Source organism: Sylvia atricapilla, chromosome 8, assembly GCF_009819655.1.
Source record: "Sylvia atricapilla isolate bSylAtr1 chromosome 8, bSylAtr1.pri, whole genome shotgun sequence".
In the NCBI taxonomy this organism is placed as follows: domain Eukaryota; kingdom Metazoa; phylum Chordata; class Aves; order Passeriformes; family Sylviidae; genus Sylvia; species Sylvia atricapilla.
Genome location: NC_089147.1, coordinates 31,463,620 through 31,486,216, shown reverse-complemented (window position 1 = coordinate 31,486,216; position 22,597 = coordinate 31,463,620). Strand labels below are relative to the sequence as shown.

General features: G+C 44.7%; 1 protein-coding gene across 2 annotated transcripts in view; it reads left to right on the top strand.

The window, feature by feature from the left end:
* PTEN (phosphatase and tensin homolog) overlaps nucleotides 1-22,597 on the top strand; it is a 48,907-nt gene that overhangs the window by 1,537 nt on the left and 24,773 nt on the right. For both annotated transcript variants that reach the window (XM_066324299.1, XM_066324300.1), the window contains 2 exons: nucleotides 14,517-14,601; nucleotides 18,835-18,879. In XM_066324299.1, the coding sequence (XP_066180396.1) occupies nucleotides 14,517-14,601; nucleotides 18,835-18,879 (130 nt within the window). Of the gene's footprint in view, nucleotides 1-14,516; nucleotides 14,602-18,834; nucleotides 18,880-22,597 lie in introns of those variants that run through there.

Genomic DNA, 22,597 nt, shown 5'->3' with positions numbered 1-22,597 from the left:
AGCAAGGGCTCCAAATAAATCCATGTTTTGGGTAGGATCGAAGCTGATAAAAGCTGTAGCTAGTACAGAGCTCTTGCTTTTGCACTGAGCCTTGGCCTAAAATTTTGGTGGCTTTAAAACAACCTGAAAGGTTCTGGACTTAGCCAGTGACTGCTCAGCTTTTAGTTAAAAACCCAGCAGCTCTGGTCCATTATTCCTGCATTATGTTTGCCATAAAAATACTTTTGGGCCTGGATTTTTAGGTGCTTGCACTTGGTGGTTTTGTTGGCTGTTGGGGTTATGGAAAGAGTTAAGTGGTGGCAAAACCAAAAGGTTTTGCCTTCACAGTTGAAGAGTTTGGCGTTTCAGGTATCTTTGCCCAGATGTGCTCTTGGTAAGGAGAGGTATTTTGACCCCAACACATCTTTCTGACTGGGCATATTCTCCCAGCCAGAAGAATAATGAATGCTGAACCTCGACTTTCTTGCTCTAATTGCCTAATGATGTGTCAAATGGAACTGATTGCTTATTTTAAAATTTTATTCTGAGAATTTTGTGTTTAAAAACCAGGCCATTACGCTGGGCTTAGGCTGGTGTTTCTAAAAGGAGCAGCTTGCTGCAGTTCTGCCATGGAATTGATGGAAAAAGATGGTATGGTTTCTTTAAAGATAAAAAAAAAATCATAGGAAGAAGTGAGCTGCACATTTAGAACAGATAATTAATGAACAAAGACTTCTGCCTTTGCAGTGACATGGCTTTGCTTGAAGGCTGATGTTGCTGCAGAAGTGAAAGTTGAATTTTTTTAATCACTTTGTGCGGGCTTCTTCTCATGGGGCTCCGATGGAACTGTTGCTCCCCATTCCTGGTAGCTGGGAAATAACCTGTTTATTCCTTACACACATGGATTTAGCTCTCCAGCCATGTGATATTAAGGGGACAAAAAGAGAAAACATGAGGCCCAAGTGAGCTGTTGAGCAAGGCATGGCAGGAGGACCAGGTGACAGAGATGCCTGCTTAGTTCAGGGTAGCTGCCTCTGTCCAGCTGAAAGGGAAGGGCAGCCCAGTGGTTTGGGCATTTGGCTGGGATGTGGGAAATGGAGGTCTGGGTTCCTCCTGCAGCTCCAGAGCAGCTGCTGCTCACCTGGGCTGTGGGAGCTGGAGAGGGAGAAGGAATTGCAGTGGATGCAGGTGAGATGGCTGCGTTCTGTGCTCTGCCCTTCTCTCAGGGAGGTTTGCTGTCTTGGTGTCCCGTGTGGCCAGAGACTCTTGGGCATGGATGTTCTCCAAAGGCCCTGCAGGAGCTCCTGGGTGCAGCAGGCAGGCCTGGGTGAGGTGCTGGAGTGCCAAAATCATTGCTTGGCCTGTGTCAGATCCTTTAAAAAGTGATCTTGATGTATGTGCAGTGCAGGACGTTGTGCTTGGAACTCTCAGTTCCTGAGGAGTTGGTTAAGGACCGTTGTGTGTGTGATGTGGGATTTCAGCAAAAGGAGACAGCATCTTCTCAAAATCAGTGCAGAGTGTGGAAATGGGCCTTTATGCCTTTAAAAACCACCCTGCTACTGCTTGTCATCTAATCAGATGTTCTCTCTGAGCAGTCTTTATGCACATCTTGGAAAAAAGAATTGAACTTAGAAGAAGACAAGGTTTTAAGGGTGGAGACATTGAATCAGCTGTTTAATACTTCAGGTATTTCTTTCTGGTTTATTTGGGTTTCTAATGCAGAACTGAATAGTTTTTTGGTGCATATGGGTGAGAAGGGAAGTTTGGATTCATGTCGTTCTTCTCTGATGGTTGCATTTCGTGATGCTGCAAGCACCAGGATGTTTTCTGAGGCACTCTGTGCGTTATTTCAGAAATGATGCAGCTTGGTGATTCCCCTTTCACTGCAGGGAACGGGAGAGAGAAAACACTCCCATGCAGCAGTGCATGGATTGCCTGTGTGTAACTGAGTTTAGCAAGTGGGAAAAAAACCATGTAACAACTTCTTGTGCCTTATCCTGGCTCAGGTTAAACTCTGTCTGGTGTCCCCAGGCCTTGTGGTAGGGGTGAAAACGGGCAGCTAGGCTGAGCCCAGGGCTTGACTGAAGCATGTGGAGCTCGTGACCTACATAGTGGTACAAACTGCAGCAACATTCAGGCGAGATGAGATGTTGGGTGCAGTTTACACGTCTCACACGTCGTTTGTCTCGTGGAATGAAAGGCAGGGAACGCTGAAATTGCAGGAGAAAGCAGCTTAGAATCTCCTACTGCTTTATGCTATTTGCAGTCCTAAAGCTCTTTGCATTTTTAATGAAATTTTAAATTATGGGACTTGACTCAAAATGGCTCAGCTTCCAGGAAAAAAAAAGTGAATTAGTGGCATGAGGTCCATACCGTGTTTAAAAATAGAGCCCGAGCTGGAAATGCCATTTGTTTAAAAGACTTGGTCTCGTTTTAAAATTGAAGTTTGTTAGAGGTTTTGTAACGAGTTTGTCTTGCACACAAGCGCAGGGAGGGTTTAGAAGGAACTGGAAGAGCCCAACTGGCAATGCATTTTATTGGTGGGAAAGTATTTCTTTGTTCTGAAGTAAACCATGTTACTTTGCAGTGTTTAGAGCCCAACAGACTCATTTTGCTTCTGGAGCCTGGGATGATGATGGGTTTTGGACAAGATTAGTGCCAGTTTTGCTCTGAATTCATCTCAGAAATCTGTTTGCATAGACAGCACTCCAGCAGCAGCCCTGCTGGCTGGGGACTCATCAGAGTCTCAGTTCCCTGCTCATTACAGGATGTGTTTGATCCCAGGAAGTTTGCTCTTTCTGCACTTAGCAGGGATGAAGGGTTTTGACCTGTTCAGATGGAGAAAGCGAGGTGGTGATTGGTGCAAATGTGCTCCTGCATTTTCTCTCCTGGGCTTAAACATGGGCTAGGTCATTTACTCTTCCCCACAGCCCAGCAAACCCCTGACCCTGTGACATACTGCCATGGTTGTGTGGATTGGGATGCTGGGCAGCTGAAGCCCTCAAACCCCACACTCCAGCAGGTGCCGTGTGGTGCAATCCCATCCAGAGTCACCCAGCCCCTTCCTGCCCTGCTTTTTCACTGCAGTTGTTCAGAAAGGGACTTAGAAGAAGCCCTCACAAATTACAGCTTATCTCTTTGCACTTGTTTAAATGTAGTGCAGGATTCTTGGGCAAGTGCTTCGGCTTGGATCATCAGGAACTTTCAGTGCATGTGGAGGCTGTTTGCACAAGCTGAACTCCAAATTAAAAAGTACCTGGCTGTGCACACTTTGAAGTGGACAGAAGCTGCTGAAGTGGTGGCTCTGTTCCCTTCTCAGGGTGGGCAGAGAAATGAGCAGACCCTGCATAGTATTTTTTACACAGTGACCTCCTAGAAAAAGCCCAGCCAAAGTGATTAATGATTGGAGCCTGGTTTTAAGCTCAGTTAAGTGTGTGAAGTCTTCAGAACATCCAGAGCTTTGCTGTTAAAAGTGAAGAGAGTAGTGCTGAATCAAGTGCCAGCTTTGCTAGGACCAGCACTGGGTCTGAGTGTTCCTTTTTTAAGGAAAAAATCTAACTTTCCTCTTGCTTACACTAAGACCAATGAAGTGTTGGCAGTTGAGTTACTTTGTGGGGTTTGCTCCCTTTTTGAGGACGGTTCTGTCACTGTTCAGGACATGTGAAAGTCCCACCCCACGGTTACTGTGTGTGGTTGGCTGGCCAGCACCAACACTGGGCCCAGCTGGGGGCTTGGTGGGTGGTGGATTTTGGAAATGCACCTTTCTAGGAATCTCTGCTAGTCAGGAAGGCATTTCTGTCCACGGGATCATTCCATCTGCCTTCCACTGACCTGGGAGAGGGTGTAGCCTTGAGTGTGGAGCTTATGCAACATGAACTGCTGTTGCTGCTGCAGTATAATACATGCACAGAGATTAGTTGGCTCCTGATGGCTGCTGGGCTGGGGCTGGCAGATTTCTCTGGGACAGAATTCCTGTTGCTACACTTTAAGACACCAAGAAGAACTTGCTGGTCTTACCAGAGTGTTCTGGAGCGTGGTGACTGCTGTAGAGACAGTGAGTATTGATGTCTTAAAACACTGTGTAGAGGAGCACAGAATTGTCTTAATTTTCTCCCAGAAGAGAGGTGGCTGTATTTTCCATTCTCTTCTTTCTGAGTTGGTTTGGACACCTAAGTCCTCTTTGTTGTGGAAGCAATTGACATTATTTATTCAGTAATAATATGTCTGAAAGGATGTTGTGTTAAAACCCTCCTGTGCTAAAAAGCATAAAGCCAAAACTAAACTTCAGGGAGAACAAATACAAAGGTGAAATTTTATATGTAAAGCTTCTGTCTACCAAGTTTTTGCTGGTTGTGAATTGCTGTATAGTTCCTTAAATGAAATTATATTTTTAATGGATTAATGTTGTTGCCATATTAATGCTGCATAAGCTGACAAATTATACCCTGGTACCTTAGCCAGAGTCTTCCTCCACAACAGGTTTAAACATGAAAATGGTTGTTGTATAATGATTTAGAGGACAATTGTTGTGTTCTGACAAACTGGAAGAGAAGGGAGGGAATAGGCAGCTGAGCTGTCAAATCCCTTAATTACGTTAGAGACCAAAGATACTGTCATTACTCATAACTAACTCCCTTCCAAAGCTCAGCTCCTTTCAAGTTTAGAGCAATTCAGAGCTCTGTGTGATTTTTATTAATTTACTGTGCCTAATACAAGGTGGATATTGAAGGTTCATTTATTGCATAGCTTTTTCAGGGGGGAATATAGGATATAGCCTGGAGTTGTGTATAGTGATTCCTGGATATGCCCTGTGCCTCATGTTAAATCCTAGGGGAGGTGTGGGCTCCTTTGATTTAGCACTTGGGTGAAGGTTTTTTGGGATTAAGGCTGTGCAAGTTTGTGCTTTCCTGTGAGTTATTGGAATGGTGATTTCTGGGCTGTAAAAAGGGAGTTTATTTAGAAATGTGTTGCCCTGTAGAGCAGGATGTCTTCTAAAACATGGGTTATTTCTGGGTGGTTGGCTCCGATTTGGGTTCTGTTAGTTTTTGGATGTGTCTTAGGCCCAGGTTGATATTTCAGATGTAAACAAATCCTTGTTACAGTTTCTAATTCAAGGCAGCATCCTCTTTGCTCCTGTTGTCATCTGCCTCCTTTGCTGTCTTGCCTGTGAGGCCCTGGAAAAAAAAAAAAGGCATTTTTGTAGAATGGAAGTAAATAATTGTGCAATTAGGCCCTGTATCATGCTGCATAAATCTAGGTTATCTTAATAACGATTCTTAGGCAATGTAGCTCAAGTGGTGGCTCTGTGATTCAAATGGTAATTGACTGTGCAGCTAAAAAAATTAAACTCAACTGCTCTGTGTTTGGGATGATGACTATTGCAAAAGCTGGCATTGTTCCCTTTAAAGATGAACTCCCAGCTCCACAGCCCCAGCGTGCAGCAGTGCAGAAAAACTGCTTAATATCCAGTTTTTTGTAGTGAAGTGCTTAAGAAACGTCTTTATAAACTTAATTCTGCCTTTGTGGAGCTGTAGTATAATAGCTTTTAATTGCATGATTAATTTTCTTAGAGGCCTCTGCTTAATTCATTGCATTGCCTGGATATTTATCGGGCTACAACTGAAGAGTTGTGTATTTTCTGTTCTTTCATTTCTTGTGTGGGTGAGTTAGAGATGTAATGTCCTTTTTTTTTTTTTTTGGTAACATTTAGAGGAGGGAAACACCAGATCTCATTTGGATAAAATTATCTACTTGGGGCTTATTGTTTGAGGAATGGTTTATTAGAGTTGCCTTGTGTCTTGTTTTGCCACTCACCTTTATATTCTTCTGATCCACCCCCCACATGTTAAGGTTTGATAAATCCACACAAACCCTACTTTTGGTAGTTTCTGTTCTGTGGAGGTTTTTAGTGTGCTGTGTTTATCCTCCAGCCCAATAGCTATTTTAAACTCCCTTGTCTCTGAAAGTTTTGGATGTTCTTTCAGGCTTGCAAAAAGTTGAGTCTGAGCCATTTTTCACTTCCTGTCAGTAAATATCAAAGTAGTGACTCTTCTGTGCTGGCTTCTCTTTAGTGAATAAAATTCCTGTGTTTTTCTGGGGGTGTTTGAGGTTAGGACATGCTTGAGTCCACAGCGGTGGTTCGGGGAGATCCTGCAAAGTGGGGGGGTGTGCTGGGAACACACAGTGACATCTCACAGCTCTGCTTGAAAGAACTCATGCTGAGTCGGGGGGGTGGTTAAAACAGGTTAGTTTGGGCACTTAAAAACCCAAATTGACGTGTGCGAGTCCAGCTTGTCACAGCATTGGTTCCTCTGGAGAGGATCTGCTCAGTCCCTGTCTTGCCTCATGTGCCCACCGGGGTGTGGCACCCAGCGGTCTGGTGAGGATCAGTCACAGGTTGGCTTTGATGATCCCAGAGGATTTTTTAACCTCAGTGGTCCTGGCATTCTGCACCGTTGTCCTTGGGCCACCGTGTGTTGTTGCAGCTTGTTGGGATGCCAGACTGGCTATGGAAAGGTGGGATGTGGCCTCTTTGAAACATCAGCAGAAATAAAAGGACTTTACTGGACCTCTGCATCTTTCTCTCTGGAGATCTGTTGGGATTACAGGTCTGGACTTGGGGTTGAGGCCCAATCTCTGCCCTCACAGCTGAGGAGTTCTGTCAGACTTGGTGTCAGTAATACGGAGTGTGATGCATGATTTATGTTCCCGTTTGCTCTTAGCTCTTTCTGAATGGGCAGAGCAGCTTTCCTGTGTCCTTTAATATGGCCAGCTATTATAGAGGGGTTTCATGAGTTGGAAGGGATTTACAAGGACCATCAAAGTCCAGCTCCTGGCCTTGCGCAGGACACCCCAACAGTCCCACCTCGTGCCTAAGAGGATTGTCCAAACACTTCTAGCAGCTCTACACAAGAGCTCAAGTTTCCTTTACTCTCTGTGTGCTTTTGTCTCTTAATTTATGATTCCAGACCGTTTTGAAATGGAGGTTTCAGGTGCCTTTTTCTCAGCCTTTCTCAGTACAAGCTGTTCTCTAGAGCAGCCATCATCTTTCATGCCTTTGTTACCATTTTTTCTATTTATGCTCTGAGATCTGTGGGTTTATTTCCCCCGATCTTAATGTGACCCCATTAGCTCTTCAGAGAGTTCCTGTACACATTTCCTACACCTCACAGATGAAGGGAGAGACTCTTACTCTGGGATGACTTCCCAAATGCAATATATTAAGCAGGTCCAGAAGTGAATTGTAATTGTAGACAACCTGGCATATCCTCTTGAGGCATCTTCTGATTTGTTTCTTTATGTTCTGGGAATTCGAGTTCCCCTCCAGACCTGTCAGCCCCATGACCTCATGTGGACAGGTTTGCCTCCCGGATATGGAGGAGTTGCATTTATTCCTTATTTAGGTCGTTGAATTTAAATTGCAGGCTGAAAGCTTAAAAAACTTAAAAGCTTAAAAAGAGTCCTTGTTTGGATATGGGGCATCAAGGGGTTAAATGCATTTCTTCTAAATGATAAAATGTTTCAGCCACATCTGAGTTGGTCCCCTTGGTTGTTCTTCAAGGCACAGATGGTAGAGTTGACAAGTGCAGCTGGCTGGCTACAAGGAATCCTCTTTGCTCTGAAGAACTTTCTTCCTGTTCATTTCCTCTGTGCTTCCTGATGATACAGGCCCATAGAAAAATACTAAACTTATTTTGCATTTCATGCTGGCTAATGGAAATGCTGCCTGTTAAATAAAGCAAGCTGTACTCATGGGTACAGCTTAAACAGCATGAATGTCAGGAGAGTCTTCTAGATTTGTCTGGGTATATTTTCCTGTGTCATTTTCTTTTTTGTTGTTGGGATGCTGTCAAGCAAATGGCACTAATAAGAGCTTGGCCATTTGTCAGGGCTCTTAAATCTGTTTGAGGATGGAGTGTGGACACTTCTTGTAACACTCCCCCTGTAGCTCCAGGCTGTCAAGCTGTTGAACAGTTAGAGCAGTGCTGTTTTTTTTTTTTCCTCCCTCGCTGTAGCTCCGTGGACATGTTTAAGCTGGAGTTAAAGGGCCGGAGGTCACGGGGCGAGCGTTCCGTCGCCTCACACGGCTCCTGCAGCCACAGTGCCTGAAAACTGCAGCCACAGTCAGACAACAAAGCAGCTCTGGGAGACTTCAAAGCCACTGTGTGCCTCTGCTCCAGGGCTGTGCTGTCAAACGGGACTTGGCAGTGATGGCTTGGCCACCCCGCGCCGGTGGCTGTGTCCCCTCACCCTGACAGCAGATGAGGAGTGGGCTGCTGGGGAGCAGATTAAAGCAAGGCCAAACCTCCCCTGCCTCAACTGGAAGTGAAAATTAGCATTCTTGGCAGTCATGAAGCTTTTTTCAGGCTGTAGGTTCCCCGATTTCAGTCTGTTCTTTGTTAAATGAAGCTGCTGTTTGGGAGCTGGAAGGCAAGGGTTGGGAGAAATGGACTGTTGTTGCTTTATTTGCAGGTGTCAGGTTCAGGGTGTACAGTAAGGTTTTTAGCTCCAGAGCACAACTTGAACAGCCCCATCATTGGCAGCTTCAGGAACACTCAGTTTCTTTGAAATTTCCTTTCTGAAGAAAGATGAAATCTAATGCTTGGTAGGTCTTCCTGAAGCCTTTGATTCACAGAATTTCAAAATGATTTGGGCTGGAAAGAACTCAAAAACTCATCCATTTCCCCCCCTCTGCCACGGGCAGGGACACCTTCCATGGTGCCAGGTCTCTCCAAGCCCATTCCATCTAGACTTTGGACGTTTCAGGGATCCAGGGGCAGCCTCTGCCAGGGCCTCCCCACCTTCTTGGGGAAGGATTTTTTCCCAATATCCAATATAAACCTACTGTCTATCAGTGGGAAGGCATTCCCCCTTCTGCTTTTGTTCCAGGCCCTTGTGAGTAATATTTGTAAAATTGCAGAGGGCTGTGAGTTTTAAAGTTCTTTTTCATTTGTGTTTTGATACAAAACCTGTCTCAGCGTTGGGTTTAAAAAGTAAAGCTGTGTGTAAATTCTGAAGCACCACATGCTCTGGCCTGCCTATAAAATAGGAGATGAGGTCATTTGCTCTGTTTTCTTGTTACAGCCACCTTAATGAGTGGAGTGAGGATCAGGGGTTAAATACTTGGAAATACAGAACTTGGTAAAATCACTCAGACATTCTAATGATGTTATAGTTACTAATTGACAATGTTGATCATTGCAGGAAAAGCTGCAGCTGTTGGGTTTTGTAGCTTCCTTGTGGCTGTTTAAGAATTAAGAATTGGTAAATATTTTGCTGTGCATTTTTGGCCACCTTCCATTATTAGGAAAAAGTCTGAATTTGTGAGCAAAATCAGTTACAGGACCAACATGAGTAATTTACTTTTATATCTCCATGTATGTAAAAAATTGCAAGTGTATACTGCATATTCTTTAATTTGGTCTTGGCATAATGTGAATATATAGACGGCTATTTTTGAAAGTGATTATAACAGCTGATTTGCATAATGATCCAGGATTTTTCTCATAGCAACTGGAAAGACTGTCATCTTCAGCAATGTGGGAATGATTTCAGGCTTTAAGGAGAGTGTTTTGTTCAATCTGTGAGCAGCAGTAGAGCAAAGGCATTTCTGAAGTGGCACGTGGAATATTTGCATGGGTCTGGTTTCAGTATTGACGAAGCACCATTGTGGCATTGAGTGTTGTGATTTTTGAGGTTCCTTGTGTTCCAGCACAGTGTTGGCTCCTTTGGAAGTGGAGTTCTGTAGCTGGTGATAAGCACTGGAGTGGAGGACGGTGTTCTGGTGTTCTGCCTTGTGTGTCATGGGGCAGCAGAGTACAGAAAAGATGTAACGCTGCCAGTGAGTGACCAAAGGAGGGACACAGGGATGGGGAAGGCTCTGGAGGGGCTGCATGAGGAGCAGCTGGGGGCACTGGGTTTGCTCAGCTGGAGGAGACTGGGGGCAGACCTCACCGAGGGCTGCAGCTCCAAACTCTGCTCTCTGGGACAGGGACAGCACCCAGGGAACGGCTGGAGCTGTGCCAGGAGAGGTTTAGGGTGGAGATCAGGGAAAGGTTCTTTCCCCAGAGGGTTCAGGCACTGCCCAGGCTCCCCAGGGAATGGGCACAGCCCCGAGGCTGCCAGAGCTCCAGGAGGGTTTGGACAGCACTGCCAGGGGTGCCCAGGGTGGGATTGTTGGGGGGTCTGGGCAGGAGCAGGAGCTGGACTTGGATGATCCTTGGGGATCTCTTCCAGCTTAGGATATATGTGGTTCTTTGATCATGAGTCTGTCCATGGTAATTTTTTTTTATTATCAGCACTGACTAAAATCCCAGCTTCCACATTTACAAGATTGAGAAAGGAACGAGTACTTTACAAACTGTTAGAACCATTTTTGGGAATGAGTATCTTAGGAAAGAGCGACTTTGGCAAAATGTGGTGGGATTTATTTTATCCTGTTTAGAAAGCCCATTTCAAATCCTTGTGGATCTTTGTGGGCTTCTTCCAACTCAGCATATCCTATGATCCTATGAAATTTTGGTATTTACATCACTTTGGTTGACTTTGTTTTTGCATGTGTTGAACAGCCTCAGTAAATGACTGAGACTTTTTCCATTTTTGTTTTCCTGTCTTTAAAAAAAAAAAGGCGTGGAATCGATAATGAGTTTGTTGCACATTTTAAATGATCAGTTCTCCCAGATTTCTAAAATTAGCGGTATGATTACCAATTTCATGATGACTCACTGTTCTTCCTTTGAATGGAAGCCCAGCTTCCCAAGCTCCTGTGTGAGAAATCTCCTCTTGGTAGTGAATATCTTAATTTCATCTTTGGAAATCGATGTTAAAGGAAGTGAGGTGTGAAAAGGGGTGTTTGTGAACTGTTGAGTGTGGCTAGTGAGAGCAGAGCCTGCTGAAGGTGATGCTCAGTGGATGGTTGCTCCTGAGCTGGTCCTTGCAGTGATCAGGGACTGTCCCTGAAGAGGAGTTTCATTCCCCAACATGAAGATAAAAACAGGCTGGGAGGGATGCAGGACCAGCCATGCCCTTCACTCGCTGCAGATCTTGGGGTATCTTTTCACAGGACGGGTGGAAGAAGTTGGCTTTGTGACAGCTTTTCCATTTAAGCGATGAAATTTCTATTTCTGCTCAGAGATTTAATTCATCTGTGCAAATAGCAGCACTGCTTCAATTCTGTTCTTCCACCTTTGTGCTCTCTAAAGCAAAGGCATTCTTTGGTTGTTTGAACCACCACAAGAGCTTCGAAGCAACACGTCAAGGCTGTCAGAGCTCCAGGAGTGTTTGGACAATGCTCTCAGGGGTGCCCAGGGTGGGATTGTTGGGGTGTCCATGCAGGGCCAGGGGTTGGATTGATCCCTGTGGGTCCCTGCCAGCTGAGGATATTTAATGGTTCTGTATCTCTTCACCGTGCTGTCAGGAGCACGGATTGAAAAGACCCCCAGTTCTCTTTCTCAGGAGTCAGAAGGGGTTTGTCACGGCTGCTCCGTGCTTTCCCTGGGAGCAGATGGAGCTTGGTGCCTGGAAGGGCGTCGCTGGGGCCGTGTCCTTTGGCACCAGCCCTGTGCAGACACCAGGGTGAGTCAGCAGTGGCTGTGAACTGCATTCCAGTCTAATGCTTTGAGATAATCGCTGAGGTGCTTCAGGACGATTATATTTTGGTGGGGGAGACATTGGCTTGCCTGTTTTAAAAAATAATCGTATTTTTCTAAAAACAACCTTTCCTCCCCTTTAGGCTCACTGTTGGGTATTTAATTTTGAGCAACACTTGGGGGTTTATGCTGTCAGGTTGCAAAGCCCCAGAGCACACAAAACATTTTTAGTGAATCAGCATCACAGGCTCACAGGATAGTTGGGCTTGGAAGGGACCTCTGGAGATGACCCAATCCAACTCCCTCTCCAGGCAGGCTCACCTGGAGCAGGTGACACAGGAGCATTTCCAGGTGGGCTTGGAATGAATCCAGAGAGAGACTCCACACCCACCCCAGGCAGCTGTTCCAGAGCTCTATTACCCTTGAGGGAAGTTGTTCTTCGTCAAGTCGAGGTGGCCTCAGTAAACAGATTCATATTCCACCCCCCCACACGCCCCCCATTTGAAGTATTTTTTCATTGTCATTCCTTGCTGGCGTATTGAGGAACACCTTTTGCAATTCCCACCTTTGATTTTAAAAGTAAAAATAATTGTGACAGTGACAGAATGATGGAATGGTTTAAGGAGCATTAAAGCTCATGAGTGCCATGGGCAGGAACAGCTTCCACCATCCCAGGCTGCTCCAAGCCCTGGCCAGCCTGGCCTGGGGTGCTGCCAGCTTGAGCATCCCAGTGATCCCTGCTTGAGAAGGGGGTGATCAGTCAGAGGCTGGACTCCTGATCCTGGAGGGCATTCCCAAGGCTGCTGTGGGCCAGTCGTGCAGCAGTTTGGAGCAGGAATGGCTGTGCCCTTGAGCGAGGGAGAGCCGGGAGTCAAGCGGGAATGGCGCTTCCAACAGCCGGGGAGTGCCCCGCTTATTTTGGAACTTTTTATCTCCCTGTGCCTGCGTGTTTGGAGGCTTTGGTGTTTGGAGCAGTGTGTGAGCAGGCTGGGAACGCTGCTGAGATGTTCTGTTCCCTTGGCTGGGGGGTGTGTCTGCCTCGCTCCCGTCTTGCACCAGCTGGGAGTCCTGGAAAGTGTCTCCTGTCTCAGCCCCTCGGAGAGGAGAAGCATCTGAACATCAACCACAGGCTGCAGTGCCTGAAAAAAAACGTAGGAAAGCTTATGATTGCTAATAGAAATGTGAGCAAGTCGTAATTGGGTGAAGTTTGGGCATCTGTCCCATGTGTAATACCGTAGCTGAAACGGAGTTTTGTTTTGATGTGTCAAAATGGAACTGTTTTCCTCCCGTTGCTGGCATGAGGGCTTGTCTTCTACCAGAAGTGCTGTGGAAAGCACGCTGATACACTGCATTATTTTGCTGTGGTAATTTATAATTTGTGTAGCTCTGCTGCTCAGAGCAGGAGGCACGAGGATGGGCTTTGCAGGGGAAATGCTGGAACGGGGAGTAGGGAGGAATCAGGCTGAAATTGGGAAGGAGGAGGGAGTGATGGAGTGTATTAGCCAGGTAATTCACTGTTAATATAATACAGAACCAGTTTCTTCTGCGTATGGCAGAGAATAACTGACAAAACAGTGAAAACATTGCTAATTATGTAGCACCTTTTGTTAATTAAAGAAGTGTGAACTGCTTGCTGAGTAAAATAGATCAGAGGGAAATTTCAAGTTTGTGATTTGAGGTTATCCCAAGCTCTGTAAGTTAAGCACTTTAATGTTTGAGGGGCTTTTTTTTTTCCCCCAGTATGTGTTTCTTAGTGTTTGAGTGAGTACAGAATAAACTGGAAACCAGACACAAACCTGTTTCAGAGTCTGTATTTAAAGCAGCCACAAATATTTATTTGGCTTACTCCAAAGCTTTTTCATATTTTTCTCTTTGTCTGTACGAATGATCTGTTGAATGGCCCAAGCAGACCAATGTCTATTAATACTTGGATTACAACACAGTAAATGTTAATTTTTTTTTTCAAGAGTACAAAACATTATTTCCGTGTATTCAGTTCCTAATGTTTTTCTGAAGCCTTGCAGTTAATGGTGTCAATGCAGAACTTGGTCTGTGCTGCTCTGAGGACTTGTGGGAATTTTGCAAGGGTGGAGTAAAGTAGTTTGTGTCCTACTTTGGCCTTTTCTTCGTGCACAAGTAACTGGAATTTTAATATCTTGGAAGCCAATGCAGTGTCTCCCATTCTGATGTGATTATTCTTTGGAGCTTTGGTATATTTTGACCATGAAAATAAAAATGAGTCTTAAAAGGGTGCTGTAATTTAGGTTGAGAGGGCCCTCTGGAAATCACCTCCTCCAGCCCCCCTTTTTAAAGCAGAGCCAACTTCAAACATATCATGCTTTGTTCTTGCTCCTTCTAAAATTAGTTTGAGGAGGAGTATGTTAATGTGGCAGGGTAGGGGCTGTTTCGAGCTGCTGCTTTCATTTCTGGTTCGCTTTTCAGCTGAGCTTTTTCACTACATTATCATTTCTAATAATGTTTTAAACTTGGGAGGACTTTCTTTTCTGGAACTGTGTTTAAAAAGAAATCCATCTGTCATTTCACCACAGGGAAAATAAATGCCAGTAATTTTCTAGCAGTTGTGAGTTCTTTGCTACATCAACTCTAAATGTAAACTTAACATTTTCTTATTTGCCCTTTTTCCTTAGCATTGATTTGTTTGGCTAAGGGGTTCTTTTCTTGAGTTGTTTTATCCTGAGTTGCTTTTGGCAAGTGCATTGCAGGTAGTTCAGAATAAGCAATGAGAATATCTGCTCAGAAGTGGGTAGCTGTTGGGGTTTTTTTGATAAGCAAGGTATATAATCCTTTTCAGATCTGCACATTCCCACCTATTGCATGCAGACTCTTGAGTTGTTGCTGTGATTGGGGTACAGCTACACATTTGATTAATATCCACTTTTGTAGACGTTTCACGTGCTTTATAAATATTTCCATAACTTGCATATTCAGATATTTATCCAAACATAATTGCCATGGGCTTTCCTGCGGAGAGGCTTGAAGGAGTGTACCGGAACAACATTGATGATGTAGTAAGGTAAGGCTTTGTTTTTCTTTCCCTTGACTTATAAAACTTGGAATAATCTTTTCTACACTCATTTATGTACTGCTGAGGAAAGGCTGTGTGTTCTGGCTAGTAGAAATGCTGAGATTTTTTTTTGTATCTTGTAGATGTTGCCTTAATAGCTTTCCTGAAAAATGTTGGAAACAAAACAAAACAAAACAAAAAAAAAAAAAAAAAAAAAAAAAAAAAAAAAAAAAACCGGCCAGGCTGCTGTTCTGGGTTGATCTCAAATGCATATAATCTGCTTTTTTAGTGTGAAAAACTGACTTCAGTAAGTAAAAAAAGGTTATTGACTTATAGAAAAGCTTCAATCCATGCCTCTCTTCAGTGTCAAGAGTTTCCTTGAGTAACTGATAGTATTTTGGAGTAAGTTTGCCTTTATCCTTTCTTTAGTTGATAAATGAAGTGCTTGATAAGTACATTTTGATTTCAGATAGTAAATATAGATGACTTTAAATAAAGGCTTTTACATTTGGTTGTGTTGAATAATTATGGACAAGGAGAAAGATGACCTAAAATCTACTACTGCTGGTAAAAAAATCCCTCTAGGTTGTCGTTTTTGATTTCAGATAAAGTCAATACTCTGAACTGCTGGCTACAATTGAGGAAGGGATAGGGAGTGTTGTAGGAACACGGGTGGAATGCATTTAGTTAAATCCCTACCTGGAGAGTGTGAGAGGTTGCATTAAAAACTAAACACTTGGTAGGAGCTGCCAAAAGTGTGTGGTTTTAGGATGGAAAGTTGTGATTTTTTAGAGCTCATTTGAAGTCATGAGCTCAGTAGCTCCGTGAGAGACTTGGCCTTTGGGGTGGGGGATCATGCAGGAAGGTTTTCAGGGAAGGTGCTGGGTGTGTCTGGGCAAGGAGATGCTTCTTCCAGCTGTGAGGTGCCACGGGGAGTGTCTCAGAATTGTGCAAAGCATTCCCACACAGCGTCCTTGTGTCTGAGCTGGAGAGACAGGGATTTGATGGATGGAGCACTCGGTGGATACAGGACTGGCTGGATGGCTGCAGGCAAAGCCTTGTGGGCAGCAGCTCGTGGTCCCAGTGGAGATCAGTGACAGGCAGGGTCTCTGAGGGGCTGCTGCTCAGCAGCTCTGTGGGTGACACTGACAGTGGCATTGAGGCACTCTCAGTGGTGACACTGAGCTGTGTGCCTCAGTCACATGCTGGAGAGAAGGGATGGATCCAGAGGCACCTGGACAGGCTGGAGGGCTGAGCCCACACCAATCTCATGGAGTCCAGCAAAGGGAAGTGCAAGTTCTACCCATGATTCAGGGTAACCCCAGCATTGATCCAGGATGGGGATGAGCAGCTGGAGCAGCCCTGGGAGAAGGAGCTGGGGGTGCTGGGGATGAGAGCTGGGACCCAGAATCCCCCGAGCCCTGGGCTGAGCCCCAGCGTGGGCAGCAGGGCAGGGGGGACTCTGCCCCTGGGCTCAGGTGAGAGCCCACCTGGAATTCTGGTGCCTCCAACATAAGAAAGATGTGAAACTCTTGGAGCAAGTCCAGAGGAGGCCACTGAGTTGCTGATGGGGCTGGAGCCATGGCAGGGATGGCACTGGATGGGCTTTAAGGTCTTTTCCCACCCCAACTATTCAGGGATTCCATGATTGTACAGTTGCTGGCAGGCAGAGCTAGGGCTGGTGGAATTCCCGTGGGGATTGCAGCCAGATTGGTGCAGAGGTGAGCTAAGCTCCTCAGTTCCCACCCTGGGAGGATTCCTCACCCTCACTTGGCAGTCAGTGGCTCCCTGCACAGCTGCACTCAGCTGGGCTCCAGGGGGCTGGTTTTGCATGTTCCACTGTTGTGACGAAAATCACCATCCCCAAATAGCACTGAGAGTGTCAGGGCCTGGAGCTGACCTGGCTGGGGGAAGTGCAGTGCCTGCACTCTCTGCTGCCTTGGTGGAGAGTCATGGCTTTTCCAGGGCTGGGCACATCAGTGAGGGTCAGTGCAGCAGGCAGGAAACACTCGTGGAGAGAGTTTGTGTGTGTGGATTGTTAACAGAGGGGGAAGTTGTGTTCTCTAATTCGCACAAGAAAACATTGCTTGGAGAGGTTGAGGCTGCCCCTGGCAGTGTCCAAGGCCAGGCTGGAAGGGTCTTGGAGCACCCTGGGACAGTGGAAGGTGTCCCTGAAATGGCAGGGATGGAACTGGATGGGCTTTAAGGCCCCTCCCAACCCGCAAACTCCAGCCAGCTTTCTTTCCCAGCAGTCAGAGGCACCTTTTCATGAAGCTGATGGAATATCCAGTCCCTGATGACTTCACCTTTGAAAACTGTGGATAGGGGCAAAGGCTGGACTTTGGATAAATCACAGAATGGTTTAGGGTGGAAGGTATTTAAAGATTATCTCCTTCTACCCTTGCCATGGGCAGGGACACCTTCTCCACCCTAAAGTCCAGCCTGGCCTGGGACACTTCCAGCTGCTCTGGGCACCCTGTTCCAGGGCCTGCTCACCCTCACAGCCAAGAATTTCTTTCCTATATCTAGTCTAACATGGTAATAATATAAACAAATATTGATAGACAGGAGTCTTTGAAGGCCCTCTTCATTGACACCTTTGATTTCAGTAGCTTCTGGATGAAGGAAAATACATTTTAGTGGTTGAGTAGGTAGATATGTGTAAATTGGATGTTAGTACTGGAATGCCTATATAATTATTAAGCTGTCCATAAACACTGATCAAAAGGAGCAGTGATCTCCTAAAAGCATCATCAACCAAATTAAGATAAGCAGAGATGTAAATTAAGTGGCTTCAGGGACCTGGATGCTCAACTATTATTACATTTGTTGCCTTCTCTTTTTAAACAAGAACCAAATGTGATCATGCAGCATTCTGTATGTTGCAGTCCTCATCTGCTCCAGTCATTTTTTTATTGGGGAGTTTTTTCCCAAGTGCTTTTTTATGCAGAAATCCAAGGTGCTTGAGCTCCTGAGCAATTGGTATTGAGCCAAGATCCAGCAGTGGGCTTTTTCTGAATAGCTGGTACCCTGACAAATTCCAGGCTAATGCTGGGTGAGAAGTACAACCTGCGCTGCTGGCTGTCTCCTGTGACTGACATTTGGAGAGGTTTTGGATGGAGTTTTGTCCTTAGAAAAAAATCCTTGCCTGGAAGCTTATACTCCACTGTGTGGATAGTCCTGAGAAAGCAGTGCCAGCTCTCCTCACTCTGCAGTGTGTGTTAACAAACAGGAACATCTCCTGAAACAAATCCCCCTGTCCACCATCTTCCTGAGGCTCTCCAAGGCTGCCAACAGGGGCACCAGTGGGAGCTATGGAATTCTTTTCCTCATGTGCTCAGAGTTTCACTCTTGGTGCTGCACAGGGAGCTCACATCTGTTCCCATTTTAGTGCAGGCCTTTAACCACAGGGCTGTTCTAGGTTCTTCTGGAATATTATGACTGATAACCAGAGCTTGTTTTTGCTTGAGCTTTCCAGGATTTTAGCAGCTAGTGTTTCTTTTCAATTTGAACAGCATGTTCTGTCATGGCTAATTAAATTCCTTCTGGCTGATGTGCAGATACACACTGTTGATGATGTTAAGTGTAAACATTTGCATGTTATTTCTTCTTGCACATTGCCAGGTGACACATCATATATAATCACAGCAATTCTGATGAATCATGCTTGCAGTTTGGCTTGCTGAGGCTTGTACGGGAAGCTTGTATTCCAGAGTGAGCATGGAAATGAAAGGAGTGTGAAAAAGTGTAGTGGTCCTCCTTCCAAGACCCAAACTATCACTGGGGACAGACTTCAGTGGCAAATAGTAAAAAACCTGGGATTCAAGTGAGTGGTTCTGGCTGGAACTGGAACACAAGAGTAACTTTAACTGCTTTTCCTCCTTGTGGCAAAATATTTTGCATAGGTGATTAAATAGGAAGTGTTTACAGATGCCTGGTGTAATCAGTGCTTTCTGTTTGAAAATAACCAAGCCTTCCTCAGCTTCTTACAGTGATCTGCAGGTGTTTTAGGAATCAGGAAATCAGTAAATATTTCAGTTTCAAGTCAAATCTTGGTTCCCTTTGTTGCATTAGTCACGTTATCCATGCTGTTGGATTATTTGGATGAGCATGATTTTTGGGGCACTGCAGGACTGGGAATGCACAACTGCACATGCTGGGTGGTGCTCTAAGGATGCTGCAAATTAAGGTCCATCTTATTCAATGTATATTAATGTAGACTTTTTTTATTTTCTCTTGAAGGTTTTTGGATTCAAAGCATAAAAACCATTACAAGATATACAATCTGTAAGTATGCTCTTAAAGATGCATTCTCCAAAATAATGACTTCTAAAAATAGCTGAGGAGTGCAAGTGGCTTGTTGCTGTCCTGAAGCAGAGCTGGAGATGTTTTGCACATTTCTTAAAACAATTAAGCCTGATTGAGAGCACTGCTACTTCATTTAGTGGAGCTGAGTGAGGTTAAATGAAATGCTGGTGTGTATTCATGTTACTTGAACGCTTTTAAATGACTTGGCATCCAGCCCATCTGGAGCTTGGGCCATGTGATTAAAAAGTGAAAAGTAATTCACAGCAGGCTTTCTGTTCATGTATTAATGTCCATTTGCCAAATGAATATTTTCCTAGTTTTCTCTCTCTGCTTTTTTTTTAAATCAAACTGCATTGGTACCCAGGCTCTCTTTGCTTCCTCCCTCTTCTTGTCTGTCCCTGTTTCTTACTTTGAAAAAGCTGTTGGAGCAATTGATGATGGTTTCTGACTTCTCTAAGTGTGATCTTTTTCCACTGAAAATTTGGCTCTATGGAAAGCTGTAACTGTTACAGGAATTTTTGGGGGGGTTTTTGGTTTTTTTTTGGTTGGTTGGTTTGTTTGCTTTTTGTTGCTGTTCCTTCGTTTAATTTATTCCGTAGTTTAGGCTAATTTCATTTGTGTAAATGATTTGGTGATGTTGAAGAGTCATGGTTTTCCTACCCCTCATTTTTTTCCTGAAAATCTGAGTTGAAGATTGATTCTCTGAACTGCTACGGTTTTATTTTTTTTTTTTTAATGAATACGTTTTTAAACAGCTACAATTAATGGAAAAAATTACTGTAGTAATGAAGTCCAGGCAATGCATGACATTGTAATCTGTCAGTCATTTTAAACAAATATTTAAAAATAAGGATTTAAATCGGCCTTTAGCTAAAGGAATGTGCATCAATCAGCTGTTCCCTGATACTGGAGAGAAGTGACAGTGGAAGCTGAGGAACCCTACAGTGGTCATTGGAGTTGTTGTGGGACAGAAAAAGATACATAAAAAGAAAAGATACTGCTCACCTTTCATAGAGTTCAGTAGCAAAATTACATTTTCCAGCTTAGGAGCTTTTCAGAGTGTCATCCTTTGAATAGATGGATAAAATTTCTGGGTGGAAGAGCCAGTGCCTCCCAGAAGAGCTAATGGCTCCTTGGCATGGAGGTGCAGGTAGAGGAGGTAATTCCTGGCTCTCTTCCTTTGGAGTCTTCTGGAGCTCAGCTCTGGAGATCTGGATCATTTAGAATCAAACCACCCTGGTTCATCAGACCCCCCCAGAGCCTCCTGGCAGCCCCTACTTGTTTTGAGGAGGAAAGCAGAGCAAGGGCAGCTAAACTCAATCTCCTGCAGCTGCAGTGCTGGTGTCACCTGCTGGGAAGGGTGGCTTTGGTGTCCCTGACAAGGTCTGGGTTTGCTGAGCTCCTTGTTTCAGTGTAGCTCCAGAGGTGCCAGGTAACAACCAGAGGCTGCTGGAATAAATCTGTCAGAAAGGAGGATTTTAGGAAGACTGATGAGTATCTTTTCAAGTGTCACCTCCCTGAGGAGCTCCTTGCTAAGTTTCCACTTTGCTGTCTGCCAGCTGCCTCATTTTAGTGTAAAAAAACACAACTCAGTCCCCCAGCCCTGCACAGGAACAAAGTTTGTAAATGAGAAGAGCAGTGATGAGACAAATGCATTTGATGTATCTGTTGCTGCTCTGTGTGCTTTCAGCTGTGGAAAAAAACTTGTCCAGGTGTGCCAAAGGTTTTTGTCTTCGGGTTCTTAACATAAAAATTGATTTTCTTATTGTTAACTGCAAATCAATCATAAATGAATCTTCCTAGAATTACTTAATTCATCCTCAGATAAAAAATCTTGGAGGATAAAACTGTCTGGAGAGATCTTAATGCTTGTGCAGGCAAAAATTTATACACATAAAATGCCATCAGGTAAATTGTGGCAATGTTTGGTCAGGAGATGTGAAGGAGTTGCATCCATCAGGTATTCCAGAGAATTCCATTTCTTCAGATTAAGCTGATCCTTTGTAAATAGTGATCTATTGTCTGTGTTTCAAAGGAGGAGGTGGGAGTTCAGAGGAGTTAGGTGATTATAGTCAGAATTATTTCAAAATCTGTCATGGGATTTGAGTTCTCTTAAGGTAGCTGTTCCATGAAGTTGATAATAATGTGTGTATTGAGCAGTTTCATCTAAAAAGATTTAGAGATTTTTCTAAAACTATGTCAGTTATGTCCCATCCTCACATCTTGGCTTTTAACTTCCCAGTGGTTTGAGCAGTTTAATTTTCCTTGTGATGTTACTTCTCTCCTGTTTGCCTTTAACCATTTGCTATTTCTTCATTATTCTCTTCAATTTAAATCTGTTCTTCCACTTGAATCTCTTAACTTCCTTATGCTGCCAGATTGTCATTGCTGCCCTGTTGTAATCAGCTCCATCTTCTCCAGTGAGTTTCCTTGAACTGTCCTGCAGGCAGGTGGTTCAAGGAAGGAGCTGTGATGAAAATGGGGATTTTCTGTGCCTTCTGTGTCCCTGGGCTGGGCTCCGGCAGGGGAAGCCCTTAGTCCTGTCAGCAGTGGGACCACGACTGATCAGGAGGATGCCTGGCTGGCAGCACTTTGCTTCTGCTTTAAACTCACTGTAGTCCTAAGGAGGATCCCAAGAACAACCCACCTCCTTAACCCCCAAAATGCCAAAAAATATTCAGGTTTCATCTGGACATCTGATGATATTTGAGTTTTAGTAGTTGAAAAATCCCAGCCTAAATGCATTTGAAGCCTTGAGTCCTCCCAGTACCCCCAGAGTGTGCTTTGGTGGGATTTCTGCTGGAAATCCACACAGTTTTGGTGCATCTGAGCCAGGAGCTCTGCACTGGTTGTCTTCAGCTCCCAGAAGAGGGCAGAGACAGGGACCTCTTTTGAGCACTGCTGTGCTCAGTTTGTATGCTTGATAGCAGCAAAACTATTTTTTTATCCCTTGTGGTCTTCTATTCAGTGTTGCTCTCTTAAAGTTCCAAATTTGATGGGTTTTCTGCCCATTTGTGGATTTTTAAAATATTTTGAGGACTTTCTTCTCTTACACCCCATTTGAGCTGTATGCTTCTTGAGAAGGAAGCAGGAAACTTTCCTGGATAAGGTGCTTTGTGTTAACTGCTTTGCTTCCAAAGCTGCTGTGCTGCTGGCTGCTCCATCCCCCTTGGCTGTGCATCCTGCATCCAGCCTCTTTGCTCAAAGGCTCCAGTGCAGGTAATATTTTTGTGAGTCCCCTCTGCCAGCTTAACCTGCTCACTTCTGACCCATAGAAAGTGTCAGCAGTGTGATTGGAGCTGTGAAAGCTGCCAGGCTTTTCCCTAGCAGAGGGCTAGAGCTGAGAAGGCTCTGGAATTCAAGGAAAGGGAAGCACTGAGAGCATGTGCAGCCCCAGCAGAGCTGCCTGTGTGTGTGTCATGGGCAGAGCTCAGGGCAGCACTGGGAGGCTCCAGTTACAGTCACACAAGGAGCAGCCCAAAAGTTTACGTGTCTGAAAGCGTCAACTAAGCTCCATATGGCTCCAAAGGCTGCAGTCATAACATACCTGGTAAGCAGAGATGAGTTCATAGCAGTCCTGAAACTGCTGTGGGAGTTGGAATCCTGTGAAGATACAGGCTGTAATCAGAACCAAAGATCTAGGTGTGATTTGTCTACTGAAATGACTCCAGTGGTTGTGTTTCAACCTGATGTCCTC